Source organism: Elaeis guineensis, chromosome 2 (assembly GCF_000442705.2).
Source record: "Elaeis guineensis isolate ETL-2024a chromosome 2, EG11, whole genome shotgun sequence".
Classification (NCBI taxonomy): Eukaryota; Viridiplantae; Streptophyta; class Magnoliopsida; order Arecales; family Arecaceae; genus Elaeis; species Elaeis guineensis.
Window position 1 is genome coordinate 96,369,244 of NC_025994.2, and position 12,121 is coordinate 96,381,364.

Here is a 12,121-nt window from a genome sequence, read left to right on the forward strand (position 1 = left end):
AGAGATTATTGGCTAAATTTTTTTGAGATGGTTTAGAAGTAAATGATACAATTTAGTCCATCGAACAGTTGATAAAGTTTTATTCTTTATACAGTTGGAAGTCGATATTTTTTCTGAATTAAATTCCTTGCATTTAATTTTCTGAGGTGGTTTGCTCCTAAATCCTATAGACGGTTGATTTAGTTGTAGGTGCAAAATTTTGTTGTATCATCCAACAAAATCTGGATACTGGGAGAATGATTTCTTTTCAATATCGAAAGTTATTTTTTTAAATTTTTGATTTTTTAATTATTTTTATAATTTTTATAATTTTTTATATTTTTTATTTTTTTCAAAATACTTACGATGAAAATATTTTTATCCTAAATAATTGAGTATTTATGATAAAAAATAATTTTTCATCATAAATAGTCAATTATTTATGATGTAATATTTTTATCAAAAATAATCAATAATTTTTATATTTTTTAAATTTTAAAATATTAGCTATAAAATTTTTTTATCGCAAATAATAGACTATTTATGATGAAAAAATATTTTTCATCACAAACACTAAATTATTAATGATGAAATATTTTCATCGTAAATAATCCATAGTTTTTTATATTTTTTAAATTTCTAATTTTTTTCAAAATATTGACGATAAAAATATTTTCATCATAAGTAATCAATTATTTTTTATCATAAATAATCAATTATTTATGATGTAATATTTTTATTATAAATAATATATATTTTTATAATTTTTATAATTTTTATATTTTTTTAAATATTGATGATGAAAATATTTTCATCATAAATAATTAACTATTTATGATAAAAAATAATTTTTTATCATTAACACTAAGTTATTTATGATGTAATATTTTTATCGTAAATAATCTATAATTTTTATATTTTTTAAATTTTTTATTTTTTTCAAAATATTGGCAATAAAAATATTTTCATTGTAAATAACTACTATTTATGATGTAAATGCTAAATTATTTATCATAAATATTAAATTATTTATGATGTAATATTTTCATCATAAATAATCTTTAATTTTTATGTTTTTTAAATTTTTTATTTTTTTAAAATATTGATAATAAAAATATTTTTATTTTAAATAATATTATATTTATAATTAAAAAATATTTTTCATCATAAACACTATGTTATTTATGATGTAATATTTTTATCACAAATAATCTCTAATTTTTATATTATTTTAAATTTTTTATTTTTTTGAAATATTGACGATGAAAGTATTTTCATCATAAATAATATTCTATTTATGATGAAAAAATATTTTTCATTGTGAATACTATGTTATTTATGAGGTAATATTTTCATCATAAATAATTTATAATTTTTATAATTTTTAAATTTTTTATTTTTTTGAAATATTGATGATGAAAATTTATCATCATAAATAATAGACTATTTATGATGAAAAATATTTTTTATCACAAATACTAAATTATTTACAATGTAATATTTTTATCATAGATAATCTGTATTTTTTAAATTTTAAATATTTTTTTTTAAATATTCATGATGAAAATTTTTTATCATAAATAATGAGTATTTATGATAAAAAATATTTTTCATCATAAATATTCAATTATTTATGATGTAACATTTTCATCACAAATAATCTATAATTTTTTAATTTAATTTTTTAAAATATTCATGATAAATTTTTTATAATAAATAATGAGTATTTATGATGAAATTTTTTTTATCATAAATATTTAATTATTTATGACGTAACATTTTCATCATAAATAATCTATAAATTTTTAATTTTTAATTTTTTTTTCAAATATTAGCGATGAAATATTTTCATTGAAAATAATTTTATTGTCGATGAAAAAATATTTTTCATCATAAATAATTAAATTATTTATAATACAAATATTTTTATTATAAATATTTAAAAATTAAAAATTAAAATATATATTATAATATTTATGATGAAAATATTCGTTGCAAATAATGAGTATTTATGATGGAATTTTTTTCCATCACTAATAGCAAACTATTTGTGACAAAAAATTATTTTCATCATAAATATTTTATTATTTATAATTTTTATCGTAAATACTCTTATTGATAACGAAAATATTTTCGTCGTAAATAATTCTATTGCAAAAACACTCTTTTCTTGTAGTGTGTTTCGTGGACTTGACAAAGTTTAGAAAAATTTTGAAGCTAAGGACTTTAAAATTATATGGAAGCTAATAATAAAGTTAAAACTTGATGACAAGTACTGCAGATACAATTATAAATGCTATGATGACTCTATGGTCAATCCAAATGAGATCATATTGCAGGATCCCTTAGTTCATATATATATATATGGATTATGGGCTGGATCTGCTCTGATACAATTTATAATAATCTAGGATTTTATATAAAAAAATTAGCTAGAAGATATTATTTAATTTTTTAGTTTTCTTTGAATATTCAAGATTTATTTAGTGCATAACTAATGTAGAATTAACTATATATTCGTACGAGTCCTTATATATAAAATCCTTTGGCAACATCAGCAAGACCATTTAACCATGCTTTTTGTTATCCTGACTCTATATAAGTCGGGCTATATACTCGCATATGCAATCAAATAAGATTCTCTAAAACCAAACCTATATATATATATATATATATATATATATATATATATATATATATTTATATATATATATATATATATATATATATATATATATATATATAGCCCCCTCCCTCCCTCCGTTCCCTATCTTCCATCCATATCGTATATGGTTTATGCAGCCATACTAGCATTTCTTATCACAATTCCATAGCTACAATTACGACATTAGTAGACAGTCCATCCACAACACAACAATTTGAACAGAACCATGCAGGCTAATTAACCATACTATAAGCTGTTTAACTTTATTAAAAAGAGCATCCTCAATGTTTTTAGTAAAAGGGAGAAATGTTGCAATGTGGATTAGATATCTCTATCCACCATAGTTATTATTACAAGAACCAAACAAGGTTGCACATAAGGTGCAGAAAGAAAGAAAACAGAAAAATATCATATAGGAGGGTCTGCTAATCTAGCAGGTACTTTATTTAATTCAATGCCCGAACCAGCACACTAGCATGTCTTGGAGAGTCTGAGGTGCGTTTTTGACTTCCGTTTCAACTCTCCTGTCCTCCTGTCCGCCAGAAATATAAGGTAGAAGTTGGACTTTAACTAGTTATCTGCTGATGTATCTTACAAAAGATGTAAAGGAATAGGGGAGAGTGGATATATAGTTGTATGATGTACTAAAATACTAACAAATTTTTTTAGGAACAGAAAAGAGAAATAGATGGATAAGTAAAAATAGGAAATCAGGAAAAGCTAAAAGAAAAATAAGAGGAAAAACTTTATATCAGAAATTTCACTACTATCTTAAATTAAAAAAAAAAAAATCCTCAAAACCTAAGCAAGCAGACCTCGTTCTTGAAATAATTCATTAAAAAAGGTATCTTAAAATTCCTTAAACATAAAAAACTCTGTTTTTTTCAACAGAACAAGGAAGCTATAGATGATGTTTTAACACCCAAAGAAGACTTGAGTTTCTGGAAAGATCAACTTATGTGAGTACCTCCTTCAGCTTCACGGGGCATTTTTAGCCAACAGAGAACCTTTGATTTGGTCGCAGGTACCGGTCACAAGCACATTCAGGTTGGCGATGGTGTCAGCAGAGATATTTGAATCTGGATTGGAGTCGACCAGGATCTGAAAAGAAACAGTCAAGAGGGATCCTCCGGAGCCACCCTCACCAACTAAGCCATCTTGCATGCCATAAGGCAAGTCAGGGAATATGGTAAATCCACAAGGAAGAAGTGCCACGTAGTCTGCCTCTTGGCCGGTCAGGATAGCATTCAGCGCCACGACATCGATTGGAGCATAGATCACATACGAGCCAGTTGCATGGGAGCAGTTCTCTTGGAGTATCATCACGTGGCTCGGGCTTTCCGGTCCCTACACTCCCCATCATGCAACGTAGAGTAAGTTAAGTTTTTTACGTGAGAGAGAGAGAGAGATGTACGTTGTATTGATGAAAAGAAAGTGGAGCTAGAAAACAGTGATGATAGGAAATGGTATTAAGCTTACGCGAACATTGAGTATCGAGATACAATTTCCTTCTTCCCTGCCATTAGCTATTTGGCACGCTTCTTCAATTGTAGCACCATTCGCGAGCACGTCCCACTGACATCCCAAGCGCAAGTGAGGCAAATATCATTATCTAAGTTAGTGCTTCAATTTCATTTTTGAGCATCTCAATAAATTCTTAGAAAGGAGATGTATATCAAGATTGCCTTATAATGGATGGATTTATTATCATTAAATATCATTTATAGAAGTAATAAATGGGCTATAAATAGACGTTGATCATTTGGAGAACAAAGCACCCAGTCCATGTGTATATATAAACGTAGACATGGACTTTTAATTATGAGTGCCTGAATTTGTGGTTGACTTTTATTATACTCTTCTTCTGAAAAAGGAAAACAGACACTTGCCATTGCATTAATCCTTTCAGGTTGAATTCATCTAATCAGATAAATGCATAAACTGGATGTCAACATGAACTTATGTTTGAATATGTATGGACAAGCCTTATGTTTAATTATTTTAGTAAAATAAAAAATTTATAGTAGGTAGAAGGATATATGCTCTCAGTGGGTTTAAATATTAAATCATGTACATGCATGGACTCTAATATATTTTGATGGAAGTGAAACAGCCCATAATAAGTATATTTTTATGAAACCTTAGAATACTCGACCATAATGAAGAATAATTTTTGTTTCATTTAAGAAACAAATTTGTAGTTCCACAAATAGTCTTTGTTTTACTTTTCTCATCTAAAAAGAAAAAACATGACGGATCCACACAAATCAACAATAGCTTGGTAGATGGAAAACAAGCATGAGCCTCTCGAAAGTTGAATCTGCAACTTGGAATACAGGTATGGATGAAATAAAAGATCAGGTCCTTCTGTGGAACGGATTAAGATCTCCAAATTTTACAATATTATCTCATGAAATTATTTATTTTGGAAATCTTGGCTGGTGAAACTAACTTAGTTTGCTAATTCATTTAGAGCATTAAAATGCAATACACCAATGAAAACGCCCAATTCTAACAATCACAGCGAGAATTTTAGAAGTACTTGCTCAAAATACTTAAAATATTAGAATTGTCATGATATAATTAAAGAAAATAAAATGATGAATAACACTGGACAATAAACTAATCCCCTATAATCGCTAATGAGATGAAACGTTGCTTGAATAATTTATCCGGCATTCTCACAAATAACTGAGGAGTTTTTTTTACATTTACTTTTATAACTCTTCATCAGACCGTTGCAATATCGTTGCAATACAATCAATGCAGTAAGTAATCAACGAAATGAGATAAACATAGGAAATACAAGGTAAGGGTCCGGTACAAAATAATATTTTAAGCCACTATGACTAAAATGATTCAATGAATATGATCAATCATTAAACGTTCTTGCCATAAGAGCAAAAGGAATTATAGTCGAAAGCAGTAAAGGGAAGGCAAGGGGAATAGAGGACGCACTATCGAAGGGGCCCTGAACACCAGATTGCGTGAGGTGCGCAGGAAATGAAAAATTCTCCCCGGCGGCAAGGGGAGCCATAGGGACGTGCTGGCATTTATGGTGATTCCTGGAGGCGAACCAGTAACAACAGTGTTCCTTTTAGCTGTAATTTTCACATCCTCCGCACCGATTCCAGATATATGGCTCCAGCCCTGAGCTCTTGATCCACTTACCCCACCGCAGAAGCCTACCACCATCCTCTCCACCAACCTCAAAATGTTCTTCCTACCCTCAGGGTTAGCTGTCGCAGAATACGAAATGAATAGGTTAGGAGAGAGATGGAACTATATTGTTGTTGGATTTTACTTGGAAGAAGTGGAGGATTATTACCATTAAGACCAAAGCGCGGATTGTTAATGGCCGAGATACTTGCCAGGCGCTCACACTGTCGTTCCAGAGTTGACAGCCACCGTTTGGCTCCGAAGGCTAGACCTGAACTGACTACAGCCTTGTACATGTCATGAACACCAGAATCATCCACTTCGACATGTTCGACCCATGTAATCTGAGGCGATAACGATTAGTGTAAGATAATAAATCAACTAATTACTAGGGAAGCTCGGTAGATAGAGTAGAAGGGAATCGATTTTTTTTTGCTTTTCTTTACTGCATTACCTTTGAGTAGCCATTCGACATCTCTTGGATTAAGCAGCCCGATGGCCTTCTCCGGTATCTGATTTCTGAGTTATCATGGTTGTTCATTGAAACATCGACGATTACCCAGAATCCCTCTGCATGCTTTCTGCAGTACCTCAGAAACACACACCCTCTGGGTGGTACGAGAGGTGATGGAACTTGAAACTCCGCTGTGATCTGAGGATGTATAAAATTAGATTTTGGTCCCATGAAATAATTAAGTATAGACCAGAATGATATTTCCATTTTGGAAAAAGAAAATTTCACTGATTATATCGCAATCACCAAAACCATAATAATCTGGAGCGATTTTAATAAATTATGGGTAGAATGCTAAGAGCCAAAAAAATAGAGGCCATACTAATTGCAACATTCCCTCGGAGCCGATGCTAATGAAAGGCATCTCCAAATAATCAGCACTTGAAACAATGCCTGAAAAGAAAGTCGACCACTTGCTCTGCCAAAAATAGAGAAGAATAAAAATCATAACCGTTGCATGCAGTGGCATATAATAAAAAAATTTTCTGCCTTCAAAGCCGTAATAAATTTTCTTTCACCCACTACATTCATGATAATGTCCACAAGGAACAGCGGAGTCGTAAACATTATTGTCGTTCCTCTAGTCACCTCCGTCCGAAGGGCGAGTCGCTTCGGCCCGAGCCCCCTCGGGAAAGCTCGGGCGTATTCATCCTCGTTAAGAATCTCATAATAACCATCGAGGCCAGGGATCCACAGAGGCTCACCAGCGTGAGCCATCACCATTAGCTCCTCCATGGCCACGGCTGCAAGGTTTTCGAAGAAAGGCCTCTGCACCTGAGCCTGAGATTGCACGGTAACAGATGGCCCGCGCAGTTCCGCTGCTCTCGAACTCTCTGCTTCCATCGTATTCAGAGGAACCTTCACAGTGCCAGTAACGACCCCAGAGACCACTAGTTGATGCGAGGGTTCCGGCTCGGGCAGCGCGGTCGACGGCATCTCTGATTGATTCCCATGCTTCGAGATCCACACCGACACCTTTTCAATCTACAAAAATCCAAGAAGTATAGCAGAACATCGTATGTATATATATAAACTACGCACGTACATAAAACGAACACCGAAGCTCTCAAGAGAGTACCTCTGCCTGCAAGCTAGCGTTCTCCAACCTCAGTCGGCGCCCGTCCATGGACATCTTGCCAATAACGCAAGGACCGCCACAGTGCTGGCAGCATGGATTACTTAATGCCTCTTTGATCCTCAGGTTCTCCAGGCGCAGCTCATCATTTTCCTTTCGGAGCTTCTTGTTGTCGTCGCGCTCTCGGTGGTTCTGTGAAAGGGTTAGATGATTCGAAGAATAGGAGATATATAGAGAAAGGGAGGGGGGATGGTAAATATAGAAGTTGCCGTCAATAAGAGGGGACACATAAAACATCGGTGGGTAAGTAGTAACGGCAGCAACAGCCCAGTCGAGAAAAAATAGTAAATAAAGTGCAGTGGATGCATGTTAAATGTGACGTCAGCTGGGAAATGTGGTAAGTGGCTGACGTGTAGAGAAGAGATAGAGAGAGAGAGAGGGGTTTAGGAAAAGTTGTTGACCTTAGACTGGGTGCGTCTATTCTGAAACCAGAACTTCACTTGCTGTTGCTCCATGCCCACTTTCTCGCTCAGCTCTCTCCGCTGCTTGTCGTCAGGATGCGGGCATATCCTGAAAAGACTGTAAAAGCAAAAAAAAAAAAAAAAAAGGAAAGAAAAAATAATGCCTTTCTAGAAATGATAAAAGATGAGATACGAAAAAAACAAAAAATACGATGGGAAAAAGTGACAAAAATAATTAAAGAAATTGATCTGATCCAAATAATAATCTAATTTTCAAGTAGGGAAGGTCCTTCGGGGATATTATACGCTTCCAGCTCTTTGATTTGCTCAGGTGTGTGTCTCTGGTACTTCTTCCTTTTGGGAGCAGCCCTCCGTTGTTGATCATCTTCCCCAGTGGAGGCGTTTGCAGGGACTTCAGTTTGCGGGTTGGCAGAATGGTCCTCCTCGTCGACCAGTCTGGGAGCCTCGATCCCCGTAGTGATCTGGAAAGACTGTGGATCATGATTTTGCTGATGAGCCCGCGCTTGATCATGAAACATGTTCTTTTGTAACACAAAAGACAAAGCATGATTAGGAGAATGAGGAAATAATGGTAACTTTAATTGAAAATCTATGAGAGAAGATAATTAAACACAAACAATTTTGATATATGTTAATACAGATCTATCAAAAAGGACACCGAAAATGCATATTTGTAATATAAAAAAGATCAGTTAAAGTAAAAGAGAAAAGATCAAAAAAAAAAAAAAAAAAAGGATGAAACAAGAAAGTATCGCTAGACTAAAAAAGAAAAAATAGCTACACCAAGAGAGCTGTAAGAAGAAAGGCTATGGCATCTCTCTATCTCTGTCATCAGAAGTGACCAAGGGAGAACATATAAATATAGACCAAAATTCGCCCAATACTCTATGTGGACTGAAGAAGAAAATTATCGTGTAATGAAAGTAAAAATCTATCATGAGAGAGCTATAAGAAGAAAGACTATACGGCATCTATCACTCTCTGTCATCAGCAGCTGTGACCAAGGGAGAATAGATGAAGATAAACCAAAATTCACACAAAAAAAAGGTCGCTCTATGTGGACTGGAGAAGGAAATCATCCAGACACTAAACGTACAAATCTACCATGAGAGAGCTGGAAGAAGAAAGATTGTGGCATCTCTCCCTCTCTATCATTAGAAGTGACCAAGGCAGATGAAGATGGACCAGAATTCACACACAATAATTAAAGATCCACTCTATGTGGACTTAAGATAAAAACCACCCACACAATAAAAGTAGAAATCTACCATGAAAGGGCTGTTAGAAGAAAGATTATGGCATCTCTCCATCTATATCATCAAAAGAGACTGAGGGAGAACAGCTGCAAATAAACCAAAATTAACACACTGTGGACTGAAGAAGAAAGGCTCTTTTCGAGAGAGAGAGAGAGAGAGAGAGAGAGATGAGAGAGCTGTTAAAAGAAAGATTATACCATCTCTCCATCTCTATCAACAGAAGAGACCGAGGGAGAACAGATGCAGATAAACCAAAATTAACACAGTGTGGACTCAAGAAGAAAGACTCTTTTCGAGAAGAGAGAGAGAGAGAGAGAACTCTCTGGGTGAGAACTCTCTCTCTCTCTGGGTGTCTGTGTGTGTCCCTGTGCAACGAGGAGAAGAAAGCAATAGAAGAGCTTGCTTTCTCCCCCTCCCTCCCCCTCTCTCTGTATATGTGTCTCTATGTGTGCCTCTGCAACAAGAAGGAGAAGAAAACAACCGAAGATCACTCACCCTATTTCCCTGAAACTCCATGGCAACAAAGTTGCGAACCTCTCAAGCCTTCCTCAGAATCCTACCAAGAACTCAACCTCAGATGATTTGGCACACTCCGACACCCCTCACCCCTTTGGCTTATATAGACTCTAATCCCCACCTAAAATAGAAAATGCCGTGCCAAGCGAAGGCCCGCGGACGGTCGCACGAGGCCAAGTGCATGCATTATCACCTTGCACACCTCATACACTGCCACCTTTTTTTGGATATACACTCTAATGCATTATTACATAAAAATCAAAACAAATTTTGGAAAGATAACAATGAGATAAAAATCAAGACAACATATTTTATTTTCCCCTTACTTTTGGTTTAAATTATTTATTGTGTTCTGAGAAAGGCTACTGGGTGGTTGCAGGTTGTCAGCATACAATGATCGGTTTGCTTTGTGTTCCAAATGTTTAACTCTAGGCTTAGAGAGAGAAGGGGGCTCTAACACTGAGTAATAAGACAAAAACAGAGAGAACAAATACTTTAAGGAGGAAATCTCGGGCAATATCTCTTTCTCTATCCCATCTCTCCCTATTTGGAAAGGAAAAATAAAATCAAGGGCCTCAAAGTTTTGCGCAAACCAACTAAGGGACTTATTTTAAAATCTATTGCCATACCAAAACATATAATAAAATAAAATCAAATAAACGAAAATGAAGGTTATTACATGAAAGAAAAGGAACAAAATTGCTTTGGAAGTGAGAGATTCTATTTGTCTAACCACAAGGATCTATTGTGCAATGAAAGAAGGCTACAAAACTCCAAACATTACAAAATTGCATTTAAAGACACTCCCATGTTACATACTATTAAGTTTTATGATAATTTTTTTCTTTTAGCACCATAGTGAGTTCAGTGCTGTTGTTGCTACTCTTGCTATTAGTTTTAATGATTTCTTTCAAGATAAAATTATTTAATATATCAAACTAAATAATAAAATAAGTCGATAAAAAGTTATTAAATATTAAAATAGATCATTTCATAAACTCATTTTTTTAAAAAAATTATTTTTGTCAAGTTTTTAACATAACACAACAAAAACTAGATAAGGAGGGACCATGCATGTGTGGTCAATTCTGCTAAGTAGTAAACATAATACGATAAGAATAAATTATACGTGATGCATCTGTTGCATTTGCAAGCCAATAGGATAGGGTTTAGGATTTAGGATCGACATCAGATTGCTGTAGTGGATCAAAAGAATTAAAAGAGTGTATAATACAAAATCTATGGTTGAAATGTAGTGCATCTTCCAATATAAATGATTCAATTATTGGTAGGGAAAAAGAAGGAAAGTTTCAACGCAAGATTATGGCTCTTGTCATTTTTCAGAAAAGAGAATGTTTGAATTGGTGAGGTTGGTAATACGTTTTAGGTTTGGTGGTTGGTCAGATATAAATGATTTAATTATCAAGCAAGGAAGAAAAGGAAAAGTTTCGGTTTAAGATAATGAATTTTATTGTTTTTTGGAAAAGAGATTGTGTTTAATTGGTGAGTTTGATAACATCAAAAAGAAATATTTATTTTGGTTAATAGATTTTCAGTATAGTGGTTGATGCCCGTCCTCAATTATTATGTTTGGAATAGATCCAAACTCAAAGTATAATAGGTTTAGATAGGTGGTATAGTACCGGTATTATTCTGAAGGGGTTAAAAAAGGAAACAAGAATTAAAAAATCTTTTATTTATGGTTTCTATCATTTTTACAAAAAGTCAAGATTGTTTCAAATTGGCGACTTTGGCTAATAAATTTTGATTCTAATGGTTGGCATCCTCCTTTAACATTGCACTTGAGAAAAATTCCAAGCTAGAATCAGAACAAACTCCAAATGACATGGATAATAACTTTTGTCATTTTTCAAGAAAAAAAAATATTGCTTTACATTGTCAAATTTGGCTAAAATATTTTGAGCTCAAATAGGAATAGGTTTAAATAGCTGGAATGCCACCATTATTCTTAGAGGGTTGAAAAGATAATAGAATAAAAAAGGAAAGCTTCCAATGTCCATGACACTGCTAATGATTTCTGTCATTTTTGAAAACAAGATTGTTTCATATTGGTGACTTTGGTTAATAGGTTTTGAGTCTTATGATTGGTTCTAGGGGTAGAAATGGGTTTGAGCCAGGCTAACTTTAGACCAGACTACGTATAGGCTAGGTTCAAAAGAATTTAGACTAAGTTGGGGCTTAAATATAGGGAGCATATTTATTTTTCGAATCGAGCTCAGGTATATTATTGGCCCGACTTGAGTCCAAGCCCAAGCCAAACCAAGGTCTGGAATGGAGACTGAATGCATATGCTCGAACAAATCTTAAATCCTTCATGATTCTTCTTTAAATCCTTGTGCTCACAATTATTAAATATTGATGTTTACAAACTTCTATAGAATCCTCTAAAGGTATAATTGTTCGATGTGATTCAAGATATGTTAAAATGATTAGAATTCTGAATTATATATGAGA

At 33.2% G+C, this 12,121-nt stretch overlaps 1 protein-coding gene across 1 annotated transcript; it reads right to left on the reverse strand.

Moving 5' to 3' along the window:
• Positions 1-2,929: 2,929 nt before the first annotated feature.
• Positions 2,930-8,392, reverse strand: LOC105052671 (homeobox-leucine zipper protein ROC2-like). Its single transcript, XM_029267404.2, has 11 exons — positions 8,160-8,392; positions 7,854-7,971; positions 7,396-7,584; positions 6,840-7,301; positions 6,640-6,735; positions 6,258-6,455; positions 5,973-6,147; positions 5,603-5,883; positions 4,124-4,219; positions 3,612-3,991; positions 2,930-3,176 (listed from the first exon to the last, which is right to left on the reverse strand). The coding sequence occupies exons 1-10, from the start codon at positions 8,390-8,392 to the stop codon at positions 3,623-3,625; spliced, it is 2,217 nt and encodes a 738-aa protein (XP_029123237.2). The 3' UTR covers positions 2,930-3,176; positions 3,612-3,622.
• Between the last annotated feature and the right edge of the window lie 3,729 nt (positions 8,393-12,121).